Source organism: Nematostella vectensis, chromosome 12 (assembly GCF_932526225.1).
Source record: "Nematostella vectensis chromosome 12, jaNemVect1.1, whole genome shotgun sequence".
Taxonomy (NCBI): domain Eukaryota; kingdom Metazoa; phylum Cnidaria; class Anthozoa; order Actiniaria; family Edwardsiidae; genus Nematostella; species Nematostella vectensis.
The window spans coordinates 11,973,460-12,000,438 of record NC_064045.1 but is presented as its reverse complement, the minus strand read 5'-3'; the positions used below and the strand labels follow the sequence as shown (position 1 = coordinate 12,000,438).

The 26,979-nt window shown below is 40.2% G+C and overlaps 1 protein-coding gene and 2 long non-coding RNA genes across 6 annotated transcripts in view; 2 read left to right on the top strand and 1 right to left on the bottom strand.

The window, feature by feature from the left end:
• LOC125557302 overlaps nt 1–1,280 on the top strand; it is a 1,817-nt gene extending 537 nt beyond the window's left edge. Inside the window, exon 2 of the long non-coding RNA XR_007305218.1 lies at nt 162–1,280. This is a non-coding gene — a long non-coding RNA (uncharacterized LOC125557302). The remainder of the gene's footprint in view (nt 1–161) is intronic.
• LOC116603954 (DNA-directed RNA polymerase III subunit RPC5-like) lies at nt 226–26,979 on the bottom strand. Of its 3 annotated transcripts, XM_048719723.1 has the most exons (23): nt 26,881–26,977; nt 26,735–26,785; nt 26,258–26,335; nt 25,393–25,517; nt 23,928–24,010; nt 23,316–23,426; nt 15,333–15,373; nt 14,832–14,951; nt 13,836–13,918; nt 13,030–13,074; nt 12,465–12,556; nt 11,624–11,744; nt 10,910–10,991; nt 9,604–9,663; nt 9,318–9,353; nt 8,876–8,943; nt 8,491–8,544; nt 8,225–8,310; nt 6,569–6,880; nt 5,066–5,160; nt 3,365–3,448; nt 1,626–1,751; nt 226–1,067 (listed from the first exon to the last, which is right to left on the bottom strand). In XM_048719723.1, the coding sequence occupies exons 1-23, from the start codon at nt 26,974–26,976 to the stop codon at nt 984–986; spliced, it is 2,133 nt and encodes a 710-aa protein (XP_048575680.1). In that variant the 5' UTR covers nt 26,977; the 3' UTR covers nt 226–983. The 3 variants fall into 3 exon arrangements, with proteins under 3 accessions (XP_048575680.1, XP_048575681.1, XP_048575682.1); XM_048719724.1 differs by lacking the exons at nt 226–1,067; nt 1,626–1,751 and adding an exon at nt 2,098–3,321 and having other exon boundaries at nt 26,881–26,978; XM_048719725.1 differs by lacking the exons at nt 226–1,067; nt 1,626–1,751; nt 3,365–3,448; nt 5,066–5,160 and adding an exon at nt 5,544–5,781 and having other exon boundaries at nt 6,484–6,880; nt 26,881–26,979.
• On the top strand, nt 17,515–21,921 carry LOC125557301. Of its 2 annotated transcripts, none has more exons than XR_007305216.1 (2): nt 17,515–18,326; nt 21,868–21,921. It is a non-coding gene; the product is annotated as an uncharacterized LOC125557301 (long non-coding RNA). The 2 variants fall into 2 exon arrangements; XR_007305217.1 differs by lacking the exon at nt 17,515–18,326 and adding an exon at nt 18,650–20,177.

The window sequence follows — 26,979 nt, the reverse complement described above, 5'->3', positions numbered from 1 at the left end:
GAACATGTTCAAAGTGAATGAGAGTCGGTGACAGTGCGTAAGAGTGCACGGTCAAACGAACATGAGAGTTGAAACTCTCATCAACTCTTATCGCCGTTTGATCTAGACGTTATCGCGTGCTACAACGCATTATAAGCCAGTCATCTAATACTTATTTCCAGCCATGAATTAGGGATGTTTCAGACCCTCTGTTTCATACCAGAGTAAATACTTCCGCGAGAGTTATCAAGTGAGTTTTGATTTTATTATAATTTTTCTCACGAAAATTTTCAATACACGGAATTGTCGCCACCATGACAAGTTCATGACATGGTGACGTCATCAATGCCTATCCGAGTTCATTCGGTATCGTAGAGGATATCGGTTCGCCGTCGCCATTGACGGTGATGGGTTGTGGCTCATGGCACCGGAAGTGTGATGGTACCGGAAGTGATCGTGTCTTCCATTACAACGAGCAATCGTTCTAACTCGTGTGTTTCAAGCAAAAGCCATTGACGGTGATGGGTTGTGGCTCCTGGAACCGAATGTGATCGTGTCTTCCATTACAACGAGCAATCGTTCTAACTCGTGTGTTTTAAGCAATAGCCATTGACGGTGATGGGTTGTGGCTCATGGCACCGGAAGTGTGATGGTACCGGTAGTGATCGTGTCTTCCATTACAACGAGCAATCGTTCTAACTCGTGTGTTTCAAGCAATGGCCATTGACGGTGATGGGTTGTGGCTCATGACACCGGAAAGGTGATGGTACCGGAAGTGATCGTGTCTTCCATTACAACGAGCAATCGTTCTTACTCGTGTGTTTCAAGCAATGGCCATTGACGGTGATGGGTTGTGGCTCCTGGCACCGGAAGTGCGATGGTACCGGAAGTGATCGACGTATTCACTACAACCATTGCCTTTCTAGCAATAGCCATGTACGATGGGTTGTGGCTTCTGACTAGAGGGTAGTTGATGATGGGATGTTTATTCGATAAAGCCGTCGTTATAACTCATTCAACACCACTGATGTCCCTTTCAAGTAGTAGCTGAATTGTTGAGCTTTGGATTTAGATTTCTCCAACAGATCCTGAAACAAGCAAATATATTTTCAAAAAATACAACGATAATGATGGTTCTATTAATGATGATGATGACTACGATGACTATTTCAATGATGACGATTATAATCATGATGACGATGTTGAAAATGGTGATGGTAATGTCAATTTTGATTATGGTGGTGGTGGTGGTGATGATGATGGTAATAACGATGATGTGACCATCGTGGAAGAACTGGAGATAATATTGAAAATCAAGATGAGAAAATAATGATTGTGATGAGCTTGAAGGTGGTGATGATGTTAATTATGATGGTGGTGATGATGTTGATGTTGTTTATAATGATGGTGAATATTATAATGGCTATGTTGATGATGATGGCTATGTTGATGTTTATGATGGTGGTGATAGTGATGGCGTTGTTGGTGATGACAATAGAGGTAATGATGGTGGTAATGACAAAAGTGGTGATGGTGATTATAGTGATGTTGATGAATTCATGTTATGGTTTTAATGATGCTGGTGATGGTTATGTTGATGATGATGGTGATAATAGTTTTGATGATAATGGTGGACATTTCTATACCTGTTGTAAAAGGGCCCAGTCCTTCTTGGATGGTGCATCCCCAGTCAGTTCTGTTAACCTCGCCTGGAATTCGGCCCTTTTGATGTAATGCTTTTCCGAGAACATATCCAGTAAAATCCCCCTTTGCTATGAAAATCAACCGAAGCCTTTGATTAGCAAGTATTCATTCAGTTTTCAACAAAGCCAGACCAAAGATAAGAAGCTTAATTAAGGTTGGGTCCCCAAACCCTAAGCTCACTACACGGGACTGGGCCGCCGGGTAGGACTGGGCTTTTCCAAAGCCTTGTGACTACAGAGGTTTGGAGGGGGGGGGGGGGGGAGGGGGTATACGAATTTTCCGCAATCGCTGCCCTTCTTGTTGAACAAGGTATGAAAATTGGGGTTATTGTTCTAAACGGTTTCAGGGTTCCAGATGCTTGGCGGCACCCTTATACCCAAACAGTAAATCATTCGTGTACGTTTAGCAAGTTGCTTTTTGTTGTTGATATTTTGCCGCTAAAAGCCTGGCGCACGCTAGTTTGCCACCCAAACAGTCACGTGTTCTCTAAGTCCCCTATTGCAATAACAAGCCTGTAATGACAGATTGATACGATTAGCTCGGGTAGACTTGAGTGTCGCGTACCTTATCGAGACGATTAGCTCGGGTAGACTTGAGTGTCGCGTACCTTATCGAGACGATTAGCTCGGGTAGACTTGAGTGTCGCGTACCTTATCGAGACGATTAGCTCGGGTAGACTTGAGTGTCGCGTACCTTATCGAGACGATTAGCTCGGGTAGACTTGAGTGTCGCGTACCTTATCGAGACGATTAGCTCGGGTAGACTTGAGTGTCGCGTACCTTATCGAGACGATTAGCTCGGGTAGACTTGAGTGTCGCGTACCTTATCGAGACGATTAGCTCGGGTAGACTTGAGTGTCGCGTACCTTATCGAGACGATTAGCTCGGGTAGACTTGAGTGTCGCGTACCTTATCGGGACGATTAGCTCGGGTAGACTTGAGTGTCGCGTACCTTATCGAGACGATTAGTTCGGGTAGACTTGAGTGTCTCGTACCTTATCGAGACGATTAGCTCGGGTAGACTTGAGTGTCGCGTACCTTATCGAGACGATTAGCTCGGGTAGACTTGAGTGTCTCGTACCTTATCGAGACGATTAGCTCGGGTAGACTTGAGTGTCGCGTACCTTATCGAGACGATTAGCTCGGGTAGACTTGAGTGTCTCGTACCTTATCGAGACGATTAGCTCGGGTAGACTTGAGTGTCTCGTACCTTATCGAGACGATTAGCTCGGGTAGACTTGAGTGTCGCGTACCTTATCGAGACGATTAGCACGGGTAGACTTGAGTGTCGCGTACCTTATCGAGACGATTAGCTCGGTAGACTTGAGTGTCGCGTACCTTATCGAGACGATTAGCTCGGGTAGACTTGAGTGTCGCGTACCTTATCGAGACGATTAGCTCGGGTAGACTTGAGTGTCGCGTACCTTATCGAGACGATTAGCTCGGGTAGACTTGAGTGTCGCGTACCTTATCGAGACGATTAGCTCGGGTAGACTTGAGTGTCGCGTACCTTATCGAGACGATTAGCTCGGGTAGACTTGAGTGTCTCGTACCTTATCGAGACGATTAGCTCGGGTAGACTTGAGTGTCGCGTACCTTATCGAGACGATTAGCTCGGGTAGACTTGAGTGTCTCGTACCTTATCGAGACGATTAGCTCGGGTAGACTTGAGTGTCGCGTACCTTATCAATAGCCTCATCTCCTATCGTCCTGAAGGCGTACAGCTTGCGTGAGTGCAGATCCTTGTGCAGGGGGGCTGTGGGCCACTGGTAAGAAAAACAATACGTGATTGGGTAATGTTCCGTGTAAGCACAGGTAGCCCAAGCATAATGTCAGTGGACTGCAATTCACTATAGTTGGGGCTTTTAATATAAATGGAAAGTAAAAGGAAATTCTTTTCTTTTACATGGAGAGGTGGATTGAAGGTAGATTCTTAAGTAATGCAAAGTCCCATTGCCCTGCGGCAAAAAGCTTTATTATAGCTTTCCCACATAGGATCTTTTTTATACCAAACATGCATGCAGGACATATAGAAGATTGTAAGACTTTGAAGAAATTGCGTGAAACATTTTCTTTGGTATATACCTTACAGGTGATTTTATGTGTGAACCAATCAGAAGAAGCCAGAACAATAGCTGTTGGTTGTTTTATATTTACAAGGTTCCCCACATAAAATTTACCTGAAAAGCTGGATAGTAATTAACCCTATAACCAAAATATTAAAAAATATCATGAATCATGTTGTGTTATCTTTATCTTATGATATAATGTTTTGTCTTGGCCAATCACATTTCTAGAATAAACAAAACCATTTTTTGACATGCCAGCGTGCATTTGCCGTTGGGTCGCCTAGTTCTTACACGGAGCATTACTTAAAACTTTACATGAGCATCAAGGGCATCACGGACGAACCGCACGGCGAGTTTCGTGGAATTTAAGAGATTGCTACTTTTAATGAGAATTTCTTATGAATTTTGAGGTATAAAAACCCCCTATATTATAAGCTCTAACTTTAGTACATTGCAGTCCACTAACATTATGCTTGGGCTACCTGTGGTGTAAAAACAAGGCAAGTGCACGCTGGCATGTCAAAAATGTTTTTGTTAATTCTAGAAATTTGTTGGCTAAAACAAAGCATTATAGCATAAGATACACATACCACATAATGATTCATAATAATTTTGTAGACTTTGGTTATTATGAATGATACAGCTTATCAGGTTTATGTTATATGGTGAACCTTGTAAATATTAAATAACGGCTATTGCTCTTATTGGTTCACCACAGAAGATCACGTATATAATATATAGGGAAGAAAATGTTCTACCATCTTCTTCAAAATCTTACAATCTTCAGGGGCAGACCTAGCTTATAGCCAAGGGGGGTTTCGAGCTAAAAATTGTCGTCATTAATTAACCTACGTAACGATTTTGGAACGAACAGACACAATGAAAACAATAAAAAAGGCAGTCCATGGAGGGGGGGCAGTAAACCCCACACGTAGATCCGCTACATATGTTCTGCCTGCATGTTTAGTGAAGTGATTTGTTACTAAACGTGGGTTACTCGGTATTCTTCGAGAGTAGCTCGGAAATAGTCGGGAGTAACTGGGTACTATTCGGGAGTAACTCGGAACAAGTCGGAGGTAGCTGGTTACTAAAGGGATTATCGATAATGGGTAGTTTTCACTTAGAGATATGACGGTATTCAAGAGTAACTCGGTATTATAGCGAATAGGAACCTTAGTCTGGTGGGATGTGACTAAGAACTGGATTCATTCAGAGCAGCTTTCAGTGGGAGGGGGGGCTCATTGTAGTTAAATTACTTGGGGGGTGAGGGGGTTACACGAAATAGATATTATGAAATTGATTAACTGCCAATACCATGACGTCAACCTCTGTAGCACCGCTGGTCAGGATTGCGTCCTCGAGTAACGAGTCTGACACCCCCAAGCAGAACGCGTCACCCGGGGGGCATGCTGGGTAAAATGAGTTGAGAATTAGAACAATTGTCTATTTTGGCAAAATAGGTAGACTTTGCTTCAAACCTCACAAATTAGCCCTGTGTTATGGGTTCCACAGGCTTCCCATGGAGGGGTCTTTCTTGACCGAAATTAAATGCCCCAAACTCACGTTTGCTTCAAGCTCGCATCTCTGGACTCTTTAAACATGATCAAGCTAAATATAGTCCCTCAAAGCTAAGACCAATAGCCGGCTCGCGCTAAGAAATCACGTGACCTTCTGAGTAGCAAATTTATTTTGCCCTGGCATTTCAAATACACGCCCGCTTAATTGTATAATCCCCACTAGACACTGATGAAGAGAAAGGAGCCTCAAACGCCTGGAATATCTATCCTTTTTAGCGGTCTTTACAATCTATAATAATACTACATCATTATCTATTACCAAGCGCTACCAGGCACCTATAACACCTCGTTGCATTTTTTACACAAATGGTAGCGCCCGTCACCCTGAGAAACAGAAGAAACTTTCTGACTGATTCGTAAGCGCTGAATAAGTCGCTTTTTGGTGTTGTTACTTTGCCGCTAGAAATCGGAGATTGCCACCCAAAAGGTCACATGATTTCTGAGTGCAAGTCACTTATCACTTCCCTGCTAGCAGAGGCCTCTTTTCTCTGTATTTCGCTGGGCTGGAGTTCGCGAGGAAAAGATACCTCTGCCATGGGTCGAAACTGTTTCTGTTGCGCATGCGTCAGCGTTAATAAGCGACCGACGTGCCAAAACCCGTACCATCGCGCGAAAGCTGTCAATATGCTAATATGCTTTGCATGGGTTTAGTCGGAAATCATGAATCAAACTCCGATTAGTTCTCCTCTTCGAAAAAAGAAAACAACTGTTCAATTTCAATCACCTAAAACGTCACTAAAAAGATTGAACAACAAACGCAGCAAAGACAAGTTTTGTCTTGTTTGTGGGATTAATTTCAAGACATCTGGGCAGGCGAGTTTCTTCAATGTAAATATCGCACAGTTGGATTCGAAAAAAATGTTACAAAACTTTTTGGTAAATTAGATCAGCTATTCCCAGAAGAATATGCAAAACCTGTAAACGGAAAATTCTGAATGAAGATAAGGTCTTTTATTATTCGTCGCGTGATATTTCTACGGAGGACGCCGTTTCGAATGCGGGCTTATTATCACGCAGCGGATATACGTTTCATGCATGCGCTAGTCATTGTGGGCTCAAATAGTGGCCAGTAATTAATGAACGGAGCATGCGCTCTGGATCACGATCGTGGACGGCGGTTTGATCAAACGAACTTGCGACCCATGGCAGAGGTATCTTATCACAGGCAAGGTTAAAATACCGAGCGGGTTTACTGTGTTATGATTATCCACAGGAATCCCAAATCCTTCTTGATACTCACCAGTCTGCTTCAAAAGTAGCAATCTCTTAAATTCCGCAAAGCTAAGAACAGTTCGATGCAATTTCTCGCTTACAAAGTCCTGTAACCGTTTAAACACTTCTTGGAAATGTTCGCTATCCGCAGATAGGGGCTGTTTGGTCACATGTATATCGCCTGTGTCTACGAATTCCTCTACTTCCATGGGAGTAGAAGATTCCGTTGCATTATTGTTCATATTGGGTAGTGTTTTCTGCGATTTCGGAATAGCATGATTTGCTTCAAGTTTTGACACTCTCGGCGCCCGCTTCGTTGTCTCTTGAGACTCCGATCCATCTAAAAAAATGGAAACCAAAGGGACATATCAGGAAAAACTGCAGCACCATACACGCATGCGCAGGTGAATAGCTAGGGGTGCGCACACCTCCCTCTCCATCATTGGCCGCCATAAAAACAGTCTTTTCCTATTGGAGAATGACCAAATCTCCAGAAGAACAAAACTCTCCTCCCCACTCTCCTATGCAAATTCTGACTATATAGCTGATGTGCCAACCGAACCGTGGTACTTCTATTAAGCGGCCAACCTCAGGACTGTGCCAAGTGATGTATACAGTGGTACTTCTATTAAGCGGCCACCCTAGGGACCATGCTAAGTGATGTATACAGTGGAACCTCTATTAAGCGGCCACCCTTGAGACCGTGCCAAGGGATGTATACAGTGGAACCTCTATTAAGCGGCCACCCTTGAGACCGTGCCAAGTGATGTATACAGTGGTACCTCTATTAAGCGGCCACCCTCAAGACCGTGCCAAGTGATGTATACAGTGGTACCTCTATTAAGCGGCCACCCTAGGGACCGTCCTAAGTGATGTATACATTGGTACCTCTATTAAGCGGCCACCCTAGGGACCGTGCCAAGTGATGTATACAGTGGTACCTCTATTAAGCGGCCACCCTAGGGACCATGCTAAGTGATGTATACAGTGGTACCTCTATTAAGCGGCCACCCTTGAGACCGTGCTAAGTGATGTATACAGTGGTACCTCTATTAAGCGGCCACCCTAGGGACCGTGCCAAGTGATGTATACAGTGGTACCTCTATTAAGCGACCACCCTAGGGACCGTGCCAAGTGATGTATACAGTGGAACCTCCATTAAGCGGCCACCCTAGGGACCGTGCCAAGTGATGTATACAGTGGTACCTCTATTAAGCGACCACCCTAGGGACCGTGCCAAGTGATGTATACAGTGGAACCTCTATTAAGCGGCCACCCTTGAGACCGTGCCAAGTGATGTATACAGTGGAACCTCTATTAAGCGGCCACCCTTGAGACCGTGCTAAGTGATGTATACAGTGGTACCTCTATTAAGCGGCCACCCTAGGGACCGTGCCAAGTGATGTATACAGTGGTACCTCTATTAAGCGGCCACCCTTAAGACCGTGCCAAGTGATGTATACAGTGGTACCTCTATTAAGCGGCCACCCTCAAGACCGTGCCAAGTGATGTATACAGTGGTACCTCTATTAAGCGGCCACCCTAGGGACCGTGACAAGTGATGTATACAGTGGTACCTCTATGCAGCGAACAACCACGGAACCGAGATAAGTGACCGCTAAATAAACGACTCAAGGTTCTTTCTTGATCTTATTTAACAAAGAACAAGCCAAACACACTGTACCTGTGTGAACCTTCTTGTGATCCTTGTGGTCAGCGGACGCTTTCTCGTGAGTATGCGTTTTACTGATGTTTAAGGAGGATGCCAGCCTAAGAGCCGAGACAAAATAAAGTTTCTTACAAAAGAGAAAATCGGAAAAAGTTCGAGAGATCGTTTGGTTAGGTTTCTTTGCTCTTTCCAGAAGCCTGTAGTCAATTCATGCAACACAACGCGCTATGCGAGTTTGAGTAGATTGTGTTGCCACAGAAGCCTTGATAAGAAGTACCTACATCTCGTGTTTGGATTCCCAAAAGCTCACGAAGTGTTTGAAAACTTCAGGGTGTCTGAAAACAATGACATTAGTTAAAACAGTGCTGTAACACCTGTTTTCCCCCTGAAATTACAAGGAAATGACAAGAAGCGAAACAGTGCTAGCTTGAATGGAACATAGAACCATCTACCCGATTCCTTGAATGGCAACTTTCCGCCAGCCCAATCGACATGACCAAAAATGAACTGGTGACATTGTTCCTCTAATAAACCGTCTACCGTTTATGCAAAGGAGCTTGCCAACTTCCATTTACCTTGTGTTAAGGTAACGCCAGCGATGCTGGCCATTGTTGGCATTGCTTGCACACAGCCTTAAAAATAGACTTCGAGTTTACCCAGACTTACTTGTGAATAAATTCCGTATCACATGGAAGCAGAAATTCCCAGCCCTGCGCAACACGCATGCGTGAGATCTGATTTGGAGATAAAAGCATTGAGTATTGTATAAATTGTTAAATCGTCTATAATATCTTGTAAAAATGCAGCTTTGCTCTGTTGGATGTACGTGTTTTTTTTTTGCAAATTATTCAAATTTCACGGGCAAATAAAATGGCTACCAAAAGCAGTGTGCCACAAAAGGGGAGAGGAGATTGCAGTGCAACATGGGAAGAGGGAAATTGCAGTGCATCATGGGAAGGGAAGAGATCGCAGTGCATCATGGGAAAAGAGAAAAGATTGCAGTGCATCAAGGAAAGAGGGAGGAGACCATAGTGCATCGTGGGAAGGGAGATGAGACTGCAGTGCATTATGGAAAGGGAGATGAGAACGCAGATCTCAAAGTACTTACATGCTCCAGCATTGCTTTGATGTCTTCATTTGGAAGCTGGAAAAAAATCGCCACGTCATTAACCACGTACATGAACACACAGATCTGTCAAGGGTATGTTCACACAATAAGTGTTGCCAAAATAAAACTGAAATCAGAAACGAGTAAAAGTGAACAGACAATGTAATCTCTACATGCACCACAATGAAACAACGCAAAACTAAAAGGGTGTTGCAACAATTTCAAATGACAACATAAAAAAGAGATGAGAAGATCACTGAGCATAGACATGTTGAGAAAAAAGTACCTTTGTAACCGAGGCAATATCCTTTCTGACAACAACACGGCTTTGTGTGAACCGCCACAGCTGAAAATGATGATACAAGGTCTTGATACAGTGTCACTAGAAGTATGAGTGTATTCTAGCACAATAGTAATAATAATAATAATAATAATAATAATAATAATAATAATAGTAATAGTAATAGTAATAGTAATAGTAATAGTAATAGTAATAGTAATAGTAATAGTAATAGTAATAGTAATAGTAATAGTAATAATAATAATAATAAAATAATAATGATAATGATAATGGTAATGATAATGATAATAATAATGATGATGATCATAATAATGATGATAATGATAATAATTTAATAATAATTATAATAATAATTTAAAAATAATTTTTAAAAAAATCATAATTTTCAATAATTGTGGGTTGGAAACTTCTTAAATTACTATGTATATATAGTAGAACCCTGCTAACTCAAACTCTGAAGGGGAGCAAAAATCAGTTCGAGTTAGCGAACAAAAAAAAACAGTTCGAATTAGCAGAGAAAAAATGACTCAAAATTAGGTTCAAGGGAAATCGAATTCAGTTTGAGTTAGTGGGGAATTCTAGTAAGCCGAGTTCTAGTTAGCGGGTTTCTACTGTATTTTCAAATGATAAGTGAAAAAGTACTACTACTTAATTGATAACATAATAATAAAAAAATTGCAATAATGAAAATGAAAAAAATATATAAAAATATATTATCCTTGTGGCGCTCATTTAGTGAGCCAACAATAAAATCAATAAAGATCCCTATCTAATTGCTTCCTCGGCTACTTCAAGTTAATGTCAGAGTCCCATAATACAATCTTGATACTAATAATAATAATCATTGAATTAATGAATCTCTCAATCAAATAAACTTCATCAAATATAAACTTTAATGAGAAAAAATTTCATAGCATGTCAGTTCTTGCTAAAAATGGTTGAACTGAATGACCTCAAACAGCCTCTGTCAGCCGTCATCCAAGCATAGTACCAGTGCAAAAAGCATCCATTTCCATTGACTGATTTGGGGAAACCAATGCAATATTTTTGCTTGAATTTGGTTAATTAATAAAGTATTAAACTTTGTTTTTAGATGGTTATTTCGAGATTTAAGCACATGTGTGCCTTGCAAAATTAAATGCAGTAACAAAGGTTTGGCTGACAAGAGCATTTCAATATAGAGCTTCGATTTACTTCTTCAATAAGAAATGACCGCTTTTTGGCTGTGAGGAAGGCGTGTGTACACACCCTGTGAACCCTTCTACCTAATGGCAGTTTTAGTATTACTCACTATGTAGTCTCTTCCTCTGCAAAGGATTACTGCAGGAATTCCACTGTTTGGGCTGACTGTGCCTTCAGGGTAAAGCACTTCACTAAAAACAATCAGAAGACAGAAATGGATAACTATAAGTGCAAACAGTAATGTTAAACTGGTTATTTTACTCAATATTTTAAAAAGTTCACTTCTGTGATTCAATCTCATGATCCCAATGACATTTCTTCTACTATTTTATAAAAAAAAAAAAACTCTTTAGGTGAGTGAAAAATACTTCTGCTAATAGCTAGTAGCTGTACTGTACGTATAACAGACCTCCATTAAGCGTTCCAAAGTCCTGATTTCAAATTACTCAGCCAAATTATAAATAAAACCTTTTTTTACACATTAGGTGCCAATGATGCTCACTTTGTCCACTGTACTAGTCCAACCATTTATAAAAACATTATCAGGTGCAAACAGCAAGCCAGTTGTCAAATGGTAGTTACTTACAAAAGGAAAGGGACCATGGATCTCATCATATTTCTATTGAATTATGGGAAAATATGGATAAATCATGTGATCAGTGTACTAAGAAGCGACCAGTTTTCCATTTGTCGTTTTTTTTGTTTTGTTTTGTTTTGTTTTGTAAGTGTTTTCACTTACTATTTTTTTAAAACAAAAACATGGTCAAATTCTCTAAAGCATAGCAAAAAAATAAAACTAATATCAGTTAAGAAGAATTAGTACCTCTTGACGACCCAGCTCCCCTGCACGAGGACAGCAAACTGCTGCAAGTGCTTGAGGATGACTGCTTCCTTTGCCATAGGTGCCAACAGTGTGCACAGCTGGGAAAAACTCATAAGCTTGGCTGGAATAGGAAGGAGAAGAGAACTTTTCATTCAATCAATTTTCATTATTAACATTTGTATAGCGCTTTCTTCAGCACTACACACTAACTGTAAAATCCATTTAAAGAAAACAATGTCCAACAAGTCTAATTTGGAGCAGAGAGATTACATTCTCATAACGATTTTTTAGCTCCATACATTTCTTTGAAAATTTGATTCCAAGGGGGAAGTGGTTGCCATCTATGGGCTTGATAACACATTCAGGTCACAAGAAATTTGATTGTACGTTTTAGACTCTTTGAAATAAAAGACAATGAAGCCTTTACAGCGGCGTAGCCAGGATTTTCTCCTGTATTTTAGATGATGTCTCATTTACTGTATTTTTGGCTGCTAGAAGATGGGCCCGGGCCCCCGAGGCCACCCCCATGGCTAAGCCCCTGCCTGATAACTTCAAATCAGATAACTGGAGTACCCATAATAAATTAACCTCAAGCTTCCATTTAAGGACGGGGCTCAAGTCTTTTTCAAACATTATAAGGAAGTCCCTAGATAGGGCGTGGCTGTGCCCCCCAGTTTTCTTACTGCATCCATATCGTGCCCTCCCCTTATTTCAAGGCCTGCTATGGCCCTGTACTTTTATAAAACTAATTTTGTGCTATTTTTTCTACTTTTTCAATATCAACCTCTTGTCTCCCATGAGGTTACAAGTCAACAGGGTTTTCCTCAATATTTTACCGTACCATTGACTAGGAGTGCCTTCACTTGTTCTGATAACTCCATGGTCTTCAATTGTGTCATAGACAGAACATTGCAGGGCATCTTTGGTTGAGAACTAGCAAACAGAAACAGAGCAACTGTGAAATTACAGTAAATACTTGTACATGTATTAGTGGCCTTGATGCTCACATTTAATTTTGTCTTGTGAAGGGGTGCTAATTCAGATTTCTGACCAAATCTGACCACCCCAAAAGAACAAAAAGGGATTTTTTAATACCATTGCAGTATTTCCAATTGGATGTTTATTGTCGGATTTGGCTACAAATTGATTTTTAGATTTATGACAAATCAGAGTGATCTAATTCGCTATGTTTTATGGTTTTGTTTTCAAATAGCATGTCTATTACGCACTGGAAGTGGACTTTTCGCCGGTGTGTGTGTGTCTGTGAGGGGGGGGGGGGAGGAGGGGGTTACAGGGCTGATGCCTAGGTACAGGCCTGATGTATGTTATATAATATCTCTGCTGCCTTTATTAAACATTGTCAAGTTTTCTATTATCAGAGACTGAAGTACAGTAGTGGTACTTACTTCTCTCTTTTCACAGATGAAGGTGTTAGTAGCTTTAAGTATTCTCTGTTAAGCAAACCAAATTTCATATTGTTATTGTAAATAATCAATCATGTCCAAAAGGAAAGTAATGTACACCCTGAAAAGCAGAGCCTCTAATTTTGCTTTTTTTAAGTGGCCAGTTTTCTTCTGGTTGATTCGGTAACAATCTAAATGACAATGAAAAATGCAAAAAAATATATCAAAATTGTAAAAGCGGTGTGACTATTGGAATATTTAAGGATTTGACTGATAATTTAGAGTGGATGGCCTGTTAAATAGCATAGATAGATTATTTTGTTTCTTGTCTGTTGATGTTTCTGTTGGAAAGTGGTGGAGAAGTAAACTGGTGGAGAAGAAGGAGAGAGAGAAGAGCTGTTTTTGTCACAAATACAGACTCTGGTAACACAAATGTCTCGAGATAGATATGAGAATTTTAGCCCTCCTTATGGAATCATTGGGCCAAAAATTATGTTAAATGACAGTATATGTTCCTGAGGAATGTATTGGCCAGTTGGCTTGGAGATTGAGCAAGTTTAACATGACACAAAATTGAGTAAAAGTGTTCATAAAACCACGACTCAGCTGTATAGCCATCAGGGGTAAAGAACCCTTCTTCTCATTTCCAAATTGTGCACAGTCACCCAAGAAAAAAAAATGGCGGCCTTGACGTGATGAATAGCTAAAACACTGGATACTGTAAAAGAGTAAGTAGTAGAAAAAGAGACAACCCTAGAAGGGGGAGGTCACCACATACCCACAAAACCACTTGTTCTACTAATGGCTACCTCGGCGAGACTGATATCTCGGGAGATTCTGCAGATGCATCCTTACACAACAGATCATCACGGTCTAGCGATGCCATGGAGTGCTATCAATAATAACAGTAAACATACAATCAACAATCTACAGTTTTAATCTCAATCAAGCTACAGTACAAATACAGACTGAAAGGATTTTGCCATTTTTTAAAGAGGATTCTGCATGTGCATGGACAATGGCCAAAACACTTTTACTTGGTAAATCAGCTAGTTGAGATTTAAAAAAATCCAGTCTGTACTGTAGAACTACAGTAGCCCTTCCCGGGTTGGGGGACTCTCCAAAAGTAAGTGGACTGGGATGATTGTCCTCTCTTTTAGTGTATAAAATCTCAACCAATTGTTATTTCGATTTTGCTTTCTTGTAGGGCTAAAAATTCCTTCGACCTAACCCAATTTGCTATCTCTTAGGGGTAAGAATTTGTTGACCATACCCAAAGTGCTTTTAATCGATTTTGCCGACGATCACGCTCATCTGTTTTTATAGGAGCCCCCCCTTGGTATTCCCCTCTTTGTTCATATATTCACTGACAAACCTAGGGAGTGGGGGGGTACAGTAGTTAGTACTTGAACACATTGATCGTCTCAAAGTGAACCCCTTTGTTTCTCCTTATCTCCCTCTTCACACCTTATTTATACTACAGTTCATTGCTTTCAAGCTACATATCTAGTACAGTAACATCTAACAGCTGACTGATCACTGGTGGATCCAGACTTTCAATAAAAGGGGGAGGGGGGCAAACTAGAATATGAACATAAAGAGGTGGATGGCACAGAAAATGTAACAGAAATTTGTCAAAGTAAGGTTTGGATAGTAACCCCAGCTATCCTTTCTCTCAACCCCTTGGATACACTTTTTCTGATGTCTTTTGGTGAGTACAGTATTGATGGAAAGTAATGCAACCAAAATTGGTCTATTATTCTCCATCCAAAATTTCAGGTGATGTTTAGTGTTATTGTACGAACCTGTGGAGGATAGTATTGCAATGGAATCCACTGCTCTTCCGCCTCTTTCTTCTCGAGGTACTTGAAGGAGGACATGCGCTGAAGCTTGGCTTTATCTGTTTCTGGGCGTGCCATACGAACCTTGAAACATGAGCTTAGTATTTTTGTTTACTTAAGAATTGAGCACCTTTTTATAAAGCTTTGCAGCTACCAGGCACCGCGGAGGGGGAGGGGCTAGGGGGCGAGGCCCATCACTTTTTGCGACAGAAACAAGTCACATACCATGATTTATTTTTATTTTTTTATCAATATGTTAATTTTTTCAATTTTCAGCTCACCCACTTTTTAATATGCCCCACGGTCCCGGACTACAGTACACTTTTGCTGCCAAGCCTTTGATCAGTAATCCATATTAAATGTGGGACATTAAAAGGTACTGTTTGTTAATGGATAATATCATCTATTTGTCAATAATGAACATTCTCATACAGCAGCAATTTTGCGACCAGGAATTTGACTTACTGTGACTGTTTTTGCATCCTCCTCCTCATCTTGCGAATCACCTTCATGGAGAGATATAGAATACACCATTTTTATGATGTTGCGCACGCATTCAAAATGCCACAGACTGGCTGGCCCTAGCTGATTTAGAATGGTACACGAAGTGGACTTTACAGATGAAGCTACAGAAAATGCTGCCAGATTGCTTCTTTCGAGGAATTTTGGATTCAAATTCCCCTTTGCCCAGCATTTAGGATCAGCTGTGAACCACCAGCCTGTGGCATTTTGGACGCACATGCAATGCTCAATAGAAGCACGGGTGGCCTTGTGTGTTAGCGCGTCGGCCTCTAACCGCTGGTACCCAGGTTCGAATCCTGGCTCAAACTGAAGACTTGTTCTAAAATGGGCACTTGCCCATGCTAATAGTATATTTTTTTGTAAAGGACATACAGTACATTTAGTATTTATATCATACTGCAGCAATCTGCTCACAGGAATTTTAATCCATTTGACAGCAAAGCTTGAAATATTTCATATGGCTATGTGCACGATGTTGGTACCCAACCATGTAACATGGGTACTGCAGCGCACTATGGACCGGGTTTGAAGCAGGTACCCGGTCCGAGCACGGTTCTTGTATTTCAACCGAAGTACCGTGCACGTTTGGTTTTAGATTCGTGCATGCTTCTTGCAAACCTTAAATCAAAACCGTGCACAGCCCAACCATTCTTAATAAACCGTTGCGTGCACGCTCTAAACAAGCCCGTGCACAGTCCGGCCGTCTACAGATCGTGTGTTTCAAACAATGTTGAGTTAGCATATGATCCAACCGTTTCTCAATATTCTTTAAATAGAGTAGGTAGCGGGTTGAAGAATCATGAGAGCTCGAGAACACAACCATTGAATTTGCCATCAAGAAAAATAGTAGAATAGCCTCTACGAGTTTGATCGCGAAAACGCGCAACGTGTCAAAACGGTTGCAGGAGTTTTAGATTATAGACGATAACGGTTATCTTGCATAAGCCAAGAGCCCATTCCTGCTAGCAGAGGCCTCTTTTCTCTGTATTTCGCTATGCCAGCCCAGTGAAATACAGAGAAAAGAGGCCTCTGCTAGCAGGGGAAAGAGCCCCGGACACGTTGTTAATAACTATTCTTTATTTAGCGCACTGTCTAAACAACAGTAGGTTAATTGGCTGCTGACATCTCCCGGTACTGTGAGCTTGTGAAGACGTTATGTTATTATTTAAAAACCGTTTTATCGGCTAAACGTTAGAATACCCGGAATAATTTGCATGTTCATTGTATTTACTGGCTCGTTATATAGAAATCGAGGTGTAAAGTCCTATTCAGCTGTTGGGTCGTTTAATTAACTACAACAATACAGGAAACGGATGTTACGTATATCCATCACCAAAAGGGTTCATTCAAATGCATGGTATTTGATATCGAAGGAAGCGCTCACATACCAAAAGTGTGCAATAAAACTTTGAAGGCTTTAAGAGAGAACATAATGCAGCCTGAAATGTTTTTCTAATTTTCGAATCGTTTTGAAAGTGAGAAATCCAGCTTGCTTATATAAGCGAAAAAAGAAATTAAAACTCATTCTCAGAGTTCAGAAAAGCCAAAACACGTTCCAGCAATTCTTCACAACTTTGCTAACGTATAAATCCCCGATACTTGAATTTACTTTTTAACCTTACAGTTTCTGTATTATCAACGAAAAATACATTATTCATTGGAAGATGAGTAACAAACGTCGTATGCTACTTTCAACTGCTACCCCCTTGCTGAAAAACGGATTGTTCTTTTCCTCTTTTAAAACTTCGGGGCCATCACCGGTAACTTTTAACAAGTAGTATTCTTCACCTGGGTCACCAGGTGAAGAATACTACGCTATACCGCTTTGAGAGAGATCAGCGTTTCGATCTTGTCGGCTGTCTCCCATGCGTCAACATAATCAGAGTTGCTACAGTTGTCGTTGTTTCCTGCTAAACACGCTTCACAATAACAACACGGATGCGGGTAGAATAGGGCTTGATGCGTGTTGGTTAATGCGCTTAGATTATTCAAAACTGAGTTTGACCGGGTAAGATGCGGTATCTGACCAGGTATAAATATTTTCGAAGCATCCAACTTTTCCCCGGTCTCTTATGCGCTTGAACCGTGATGCGGGTAACACTTTCCCATTTAAAAATGTACTTTCCCATTTAAATGTGTACTTTTGCGAGAGCGTTGTTTTCACGTCCTCAAAACGCGGGTCAACCAATCAGAGACCGTCACTTCAATAGCCTTAATTCAACACGTCTGGAGAACGCCAGTCAGCCAATGAAATGATCTTGAAATTTGAGCCTTCGTGATTCCGCGTTCTTCCACGCGACTTGACCAATCACACGGAATCATTCTTATCCCGCAAAAAGGTCAATACAAATAGCCTTCTGTCAACAGATGCAGATTGCCGGTGATAACGATAATTAACGCGGACTAGGGGTCAGAAGAGATCAAATGGAGAAGATGACTTTAGAAAATAAAAGGAGTAGCCTTACATCTTCAAAACTACGTATAGTACTCGAACTTTAACAAGTCATTAAACAAGCTATTTCTAAAACCAACACCAAGGACACTCGAATTGGCTTACCCTAGTAATGACCTTTTTCTTCTTTGCACAGCTCTCCCAGAATCTCTTTTCGCTATACCAAATATGTCATGTCTTTCTGTGAACAATTCACCAAGTGGATATTTTTAGTGTTCCCAGGTCGGACTAATCATACTTGATCTCAATGAACCAAAGACTTGTGATGGAGCGAAACGAAATTGGCGCCCTTTTAGTCCCGTGGCTTGGCTCGATCATGGCTGTATCCAGCCCAAATTTGTCTGCATCCAAATCAAATATTGTTCTTTTTGCCGTCGGTTTCATCCAAGAATGACCCATTCGTATTGTTCTCATTATAAAAAGATGCAGGAGAGAAATCTTCTAGCTCACGCTGCACATGATGCCGTGTAACACGAGATCTCAGGGTATGGAATGAATTGATAAACAATTTACTGTTTCAACAGATTCGGATTATACAGCAAATCAAAGTGCGTTTTCGAACGCAGAACGTGCAATCTGTAATATAGGTGAACTCGAAAAATACCATCGTGTTTCGAAGCAATCACATACGGAAAACCCCTTTAATAAAGCAAACCTCTAACTACTGAAACATCTCACCGAAACGTGAAAGAGGAAGATAGTATACAACATCATCATTTATTGCAAGGAGAACGAATAAAAGCCAATCACATTCCCAATCAGTGCGTTTGCAGACGCAACGAGTGTCTAGGATCGATTTACAAAGCTACATAGGCATGGAAAGCCGGTAAAAATTTTAGTGTACTATGTATCTAAAGTGACTAGCCTTTAAACAATATATCGGCGTTTTCTTACTTTGTAAGTCAAGCACGCAAAATGTTTTGTTCATTTCACAGAGATCGGACATAGCCATGCGTTATACTTCTCGATAGACACTCAAGAGTAGGCTTTGAAAACAAACCGGAAACTGTGCGTTTTAAAGACGCAGGCTAGTCAATAGTGTGAAAGAATCTAATTTTCGGTACGAGAAACACATTATGACGTTTGTAATTGGTTGTTAGAAGACGAGGTTGATACAACTTTCTTATTCAAACATCAAAAGCAAGCTGTTATAAGTTGATTTACGTCTAGTTATGTGCTTTAGGAAAGCACCCGACTCCGGGACAGATGGAGCACCAAAGGTTGAGCTCTCTGTTGGTGGTCATATGATATGATTAAAAAACTGCCATCTTGTAAGCTAGGAGATAAGGCCCGAACAAACCGGAAAGTGTGCGTTTTAAAGACGCAGGCTAGTCAATAGTGTAGAAGAATCTAATTTTCGGTACAAGAAACACATGGCGCTTGTAATTGCTTGTAAGAACATGATATAATTTTTCTTGTTCAAACATCAAAGCAAGCTGTTATTAGTTGATTTATAGTTGATTTACGTCTTTAAAGCTAGTTATGTGCTTTTGGTTTGCTTAATTTTGGGTATAAGTTCATAATATTTCCTACATTCATGTCACCTTCCTGGGTTTACATTCAAAGTAGTGGACTACAATTTATTTCATTGAGCATTTTTGTCTATAGTTTGGTGAGCTTGAGTATAAGCAGGGTATAAATAACAATGTCAAGTAATTTATCCCTTAGGATAAAACCAATCGCATGTCTATTAGTGCGTTCGAAAATGCAACGGTCTAGATATTCATGCAAGCACGAGATCAAGAGACAGATATAGGCATGGAAAGCCAGTGAAAATATTATATCCTCGCAAACTTTAAACACCGCCAGATTACTATTTTCCAAAAGTAGTTGTTTATCCGAGAACTAGACATTTTGTTGCCAATAAACAGTGAACAATACGCTCTGAGAATAAAGCCGATGTTCTGGGATGTTGGCGCGTTCTAGAGACCCCTTTTAGGGGTAGCGATGAGTAAGTTCGAGATTTGCCGAGGCGCCGAGACCGCGTTTTAGAATCCGAGCCCGAGACTTTAAGTCAAATTTCGGAATCCGTGTCCGAGCTTTTACTAGCTTGTGTTCGGACATCAGATAACTTGCTCGAGGTATGTCATAAACATTAGTTGAAAAAGAATAGCTAGAGCGGAAAGGCTTAAGACTCGAGACTCGAAAAAGAGGGAAACCCTTAGCAGTAACAACATAAAACAGATCGCGTTTAACAGAGACTCCGAGAACGTGATACAAAAAGAGGCTCCAAGATCCTAAAATGTCGTGGGGAAAAACGAGACTTCGAGACTTCCGTAAAAACGCCGAGATTCCGAGACTTTGCGAAATTTTTGCGAGATTTTCGAAATTTTAAGGTACCCATCGTTACCCCTTACGTATATTACAGATTGCACGTTCTTTTTGCAATTGGTTCCCTCCAAGAATGACCCATTCGTATTGTTCTCATTATAAAAAGATCTTCTAGCTCACGCTGCACATGATGCCGTGTAACACAAGATCTCAGGGTATGGAATGAATTGATAAACAATTTGCTGTTGTTGCAATTAAATATTGACAGATTCTGATTATACAGCAAATCAAAACGTAGCAAGTGCGTTTTCGAACGCAGAAACGTACAATATGTAATATAGGTGAACTCGAAAAATACCATCATGTTTCGAAGCAACCACAACTTGAGTAAATAGCCGCGGGTATATGTGCTGGGGCTCCCACGTGCTAACTTTGTCAAGTTGAAAAAATGTAACACCAAGCTGTAATATCCGACTGTCCCTATGCATGAATCTACGATACTGTAGGATGATAATAGGCTAAATTCTTTTAAACAGATTATCTGTTCAAATCTTTTGATTTTTCTCTAGAATTATATTGATGCGCTCTTTTGCTCGACTGGTGCTTGGAATGCTTGTGTGCAAAGAGCAAAGCTCCCTAGCTCGGGCCTTATCTCCTAGCTTACAAGATGGCAGTTTGTTAATCATATCATATGACCACCAACAGAGAGCTCAACCTTTGGTGCTCCATCTGTCCCGGAGTCGGGTGCTTTCCCAAAGCACATAACTAGACGTAAATCAACTTATAACAGCTTGCTTTTGATGTTTGAATAAGAAAGTTTTATCAACCTCGTCTTCTAACAACCAATTACAAACGCCATAATGTGTTTCTCGTACCGAAAATTAGATTCTTTCACACTATTGACTAGCCTGCGTCTTTAAAACGCACAGTTTCCGGTTTGTTTTCAAAGCCTACTCTTGAGTGTCTATTGAGAAGAAAATATAACGCATGGCTATGTCCAATCTCTGTGAAATGAAGAAAACATTTTGCTTGCTTGACTTACAAAGTAAGAAAACGCCGATATATTGTTTAAAGGCTAGTCACTTTAGATACATAGTACACTAAAATTTTTACCGGCTTTCCATGCCTATGTATCTTTGTAAATCGATCCTAGACACTCGTTGCGTCTGCAAACGCACTGATTGGGAATGTGATTGGCTTTTATTCGTTCTCCTTGTAATAAATGATGATGTTGTATACTATCTTCCTCTTTCACGTTTCGGTGAGATGTTTCAGTAGTTAGAGGTTTGCTTTATTAAAGGGGTTTTTCGTATGTGATTGCTTCGAAACACGGTGGTATTTTTCGAGTTCACCTATATTACAGATTGCACGTTCTGCGTTCGAAAACGCACTTTGATTTGCTGTATAATCCGAATCTGTTGAAACAGTAAATTGTTTATCAATTCATTCCATACCCTGAGATCTCGTGTTACACGGCATCATGTGCAGCGTGAGCTAGAAGATTTCTCTCCTGCATTTTTTTATAATGAGAACAATACGAATGGGTCATTCTTGGATGAAACCGATGGCAAAAAGAACAATATTTGATTTGGATGGCAGACAAATTTGGGCTGGATACAGCCGTGTTCGAGCCAACGGGACTAAAAGGGCGCCAATTTCGTTTCGCGCCATCACAAGTCTTTGGTTCATTGAGGTCAAGTATGATTAGTCCGACCTGGGAACACTAAAAATACCCACTTGGTGAATTGTTCACAGAAAGACATGACATATTTGGTATAGCGAAAAGAGATTCTGGGAGAGCTGTGCAAAGAAGAAAAAGGTCATTACTAGGGTAAGCCAATTCGAGTGTCCTTGGTGTTGGTTTTAGAAATAGCTTGTTTAATGACTTGTTAAAGTTCGGGTACTATACGTAGTTTTGAAGGCTACTCCTTTTATTTTCTAAAGTCATCTTCTCCATTTGATCTCTTCTGACCCCTAGTCCGCGTTAATTATCGTTATCACCGGCAATCTGCATCTGTTGACAGAAGGCTATTTGTATTGCCCTTTTTGCGGGATAAGAATGATTCAGTGTGATTGGACAGGTCGCGTGGAAGAACGCGGAATCACGAAGGCTCAAATTTCAAGATCATTTCATTGGCTGACTGGCGTTTTCCAGACGCGTTGAATTAAGGCTATTGAAGTGACGGTCTCTGATTGGTTGACCCGCGGTTTGAGGACGTGAAAACAACGCTCTCGCAAAAGTACACATTTAAATGGGAAAGTACATTTTTAAATGGGAAAGTGTTGGGTATAATGTAATGCTTAATGCATGTTACTTTGTGCGCTTACATCATTCGAAACTCAGTTCGACCGGGTAAGATGCGGTGTCATAGCCATGCTGTTTACGAGATCTCAGAATACGGGGGACACAGTGTTCTCTCCCAAAAATGTTGCATATTATATACACAAATTGTTGCTTTAAGAATGAAATTTAAGCGGATTTGGATATATCATCTCATGTTGAATCCCTGGGTTGGTAAGTCTTGATGTTAACAAGTTTTAATATAGACGATATTGACATCCAAACTTTGAGTGCCCTTGCAGGGGGAAATGTTGTCGTTACGCATTCATCATTCAATTACTCCCTAAACGATCATCCTACATCATGGTTAACACAGCAATGGAAAGAGCAACTAATGTTGATTTTAGAAACATGTAACGTTCCCGATGAAGCGCAGCTGCAAGAAAAAAGTTATCGCACTGGTTTGTTTTGACCCTTTGCAAATTTTAAACCATTTTGGCGTCATAATCACAATTAGGCCGACAAAATGCGATGTCTTACTCTTTAAATATGTTTTAAGCTCAATTCTTTTTCCGTGTAAACATTAAACATTATAACACCCTTGGAGCTAATTATTTCATAGTGAAGAGCAATATTCGGCAAAAAATACGTTAATTTATTCGAGTAGGCTCACTAATCCGCCGCTGAGTATCAACATCGTGCACATAACCATATCAGCTTTTCTTAGCAAATAATCAGCTAGAAAAGTATGAAAGGTACAAAAATAACATAGATGGATACACAGCAAAGCATTTTTCCAGCTCATAATGTGAAAATCATTTTAATTTGTAATTTAATGATTGTCACAAAGTTACGGGGGCATTTCTTGTTAAAACATTTAACTTTTAGGGTTGTAGGGAAGGGTTTAATGCACAGTACTTACCGTCATCTTTGCCAATGGCAGTCTGTTTGACACCAGCTTCAACTTTGTCAATGTACTGCAAATTTGGTCGGAGCTGCAACACCCCTCGCAGAGGTGTTAGATGGAGTTCACCTGGAAAACAAGCAATTTCACTAGGATCCCATTTACCACTCAAACTATGATTTACCCAAATATCATAGACTCCTATCATAGACTTCTTGTGTGTTTTAAACTAAATCAAAAATAGTGTACAGTACAGACTGAAAGTCTTTTACGTTCTGTGCGTGGATTCTGAGCCCACTCAGTGTTTTCTCAAAGTTCACCTTGAGAACATCCAATTTGCCATGATTTTATTGACTGGTATAAATACTTGCATTGCGTCGAGTCTCATTATACTGTGATGTGGTCACACCACTGTACACTTTAATTACTATTCACACAAAAAGTCCATAACTCTAAAGTCTTAGATGCAATAGGCTAGTGTATTCCCATCTAATTGATGCCCCCTCTAAAATAACAACCCAACTCAGAACCAAATTTTACAGTAGTATTGGTTATCAGCCATTATCTCACAGTAGTATTGGTTATCAGCCATTATCTCACAGTAGTATTGGTTATCAGCCATTATCTCACCTTCTTTGAGAACAGCAACAGCATAACGTGAAGCGTCAGCTGGCGTCTGCCCCGATGACAATACTTGCTTGTCCATTAACCCACTGCAACAACAAATAAGTAAGGGTTAAATACCGGGGACGGAGGCAGTTAGCTGTATAACAGTCTGAGGGTGCAGCTTGATGATCTATACCTAGTAAATTTAAACTGGGGAAAAAGAGACAAAACTCAAATAGTTTTTTTTTTTTCAAAAAAGTCAACAAGGTTCAGGTTGATCATATTGACCTGCAAGAAAGCCCAGAAGAGTTGGTGGTTGATTCTAGAGAATTACTTGGGACTAGCTCGGTCAAACCCTGTTTGTAGTTGTCTATCTTTCCATTTGTTATGCACTTTATTAAAGCATATTAAAGCAAGGAAATCTTATGGACTCTTATCTAGATTCCACAAATTTGATAATCTCGTTAGATCAATACTGAACATAATCAGAATTAACTTGCAGACAGCGTGGGGCTGCTCTGTGCACTGACTCAATTCCCAAAGGTTGAGTTGAATTGCAAAATTTTTGTAGCTTGGAGTTTCAGTGTGAGCAAACTGCGAGAATGGAGCTCACTGACAGCGAAGAAGAATGACTTATTTTTATTTACGCAAAATATCTTTTTACAAGAAATGTGATGTCTACGACATATAACAAGCGGAACAAGTGAGTAGATAGCCACACCACAGCCAAACTTTGCTGGAATAATTTTTCAAAATTGCACATAAAAATTTGGCTGAGCTTATTGTTGAATTTCGAGGGTTACACATTTTGCTTTCATGACAATGAAATTGATGCATTGTTAATATTCAATTGTTCTTGTTATTAAATCTGTGTTTTTGCTCTACTGAAGGTTTAATATGATGGTCCTTCATTAGTATTCATGGTTAATATCTAGTTTTTAACCTACTCCTCCTCATTAGTATTCATATTTAATGAGTTCATATTAAAACCCCACTTTTTCCCTAATAAAGGACTTGCAAAAACAATGGAAAAGGTGTCAATCATGTTATAAGACACCGACAAGGCTTCAACACACCTCATGTCATCATAACTACACCACAAACAATTTTTTTTTTCAATTTTACCATTTATAACAACAAACAGTTAGATGGTAATTGGCAAGGTAAAGTGTGAAACCCTCTTTCATGAAAAAAATCCTCCTGGCAAAAAAAACTAATTTTTTATACAAAATTCTACTTTAAATGTCATAATTGTCATAATCAACTACTTTGAAATAAATTAACAAGGTTATAGTTTACAAATAAAAGACTAATGTGTCAAGTGGGACATGCTCTTTTAAAAGGGCACTTCGGCAATTTGGTTGAGTTGAAGGCAAAGAAAAAGGCACCTAAGGATTGAAATTGTTGGTTTTTGTGGAGGGAGTAAAACCCAAAGAAAAACCCATAGAGCATATTTATCTATTGAACAGATTCTTCTACTGTACTTTACCTTGCAAAATATATATCCTTTTCTCCAGCATCATTGGCTCGCCGGTCCACGTCACTTGCAATCTGTTCTCCTCTTGGCTCATAATAGTTGCTACCAGAGGTGTTAACGGCAAGCTCTATTTCCACCTGACCCCCCCAAAAACAGTACACACTGTCAATCAATGGAAGAGAAATGTATTGAAGCTAAAATCCACAGAGCTTTAAATAATAAAACAGAGTATGCATAAAATCATGGGTAGAAACAAAACATAAAAGCGGTTATGTGACATAAAAGAGTACTAAAATTGAGTGTGCTAAAATTGAGTATATTGATTTGAACTGCGTTTTATATGCACTTGGCATGTAATTGATTTGTGTGTTTAATGTATGAGTTTGGTGTATCTTTTCAATGTGTGGGTTTGACATGTGAATGACACATGTGTTTGACGGATGTGATTCATGTGTGGGCTTTACACACTTGAGGTACAGTACCGCTCTCGAACATATTTACACTGTTTGGGAAACTTTCCCTAGACAACATTAGCGAAATTTGTGAAGACTGTTTGCGAAATTTACAAATATCTAGACTGTTCGTGAACATGCTGTTCCCTAACAGACCCAAAATAAACGGATTAAACTTTTGAACAGTGGGAAGCCATTATTTGACAAAGACTTCTACTAGACATGGGAGAATTAGTTTGAGGAAGGAATGCCAATCGCTTGATATTATTAATTGTTTACAAATATCGCAAACAATTTAGGGAACAAATGTGAACATGTTCGAGGGCGGTACTATATGTGTTTGAGAGTTTGAGATGAGACTGACATGTGTGCTTGATTTGCTTGTTTGATGTGATTAACGCCTGTTTGACAAAATATATACCAACCTTCTGTTGTTGTGGCTTTATCCTTGCTCCCAGGTGCTGCACAGGGTCATATGTCACCACAGCTGGCCTTGATGGGTACTACACATCAAGAATGTATCACCATGTGAGGGTAGAGGGGGGGGGGGGGGGGGGGTGGAGGTGATAGTGGATGCTAAATTAACCATCATTTCATTGATGATGGTACACATAAAAAACCGATGCAAGCAAAGACTGCTCATGAGTAAGTCATTAAATATATTTACACCTCTTGCTAGGCTAAAAAAGCACGAGACAAATTGATAAAGCTTTAATAATTTCAAGTCTATATGTCCATTTTCCTTCACCTATATCACACTCAAACTACAACACGCAAAACATTATCCTTCACTATTTTGAGTAGGACCCTTTGTGTATTTCAAAGTAATCATAGTTAAAATTTCCAAGCGCCTCACAAGTTTGTTCGAGTTAAGTAAAACTTTGACAACCAGCAAACTTTACCTGAAACAAATATAATTTATCAGCCAACGACTTTGCCAAGAAGACGTCAACCTGTGAAAATAGAAAGCCAAATAATCCAGGCGAACATTCGTTTCAGTCGTTGTGATAAAAGACGCCCCAAACCGAGAGAGAAACGTTCGTCTTACCTCTTGGACCACGGCATCTTCATCTTCCTCGTCGGCCATTTTGGACGACACAACAGCATGTCCGGCTCTAGAAACCACAGGAAGCCCAGATAACATACG

Coding starts and splice junctions, on each gene's coding strand:
- LOC116603954 (XM_048719723.1), bottom strand. CDS start 26,976: ATGTTATCTGGGCTTCCTGTGGTTTCTAGAGCCGGACATGCTGTTGTG. Junction 15,374..23,315: donor TGCCATTGGCAAAGATGACG/GTAAGTACTGTG, acceptor CTCTCCATGAAG/GTGATTCGCAAGATGAGGAG. Junction 5,161..6,568: donor GCTACTTTTGAAGCAGACTG/GTGAGTATCAAG, acceptor CATTTTACCCAG/CATGCCCCCCGGGTGACGCG.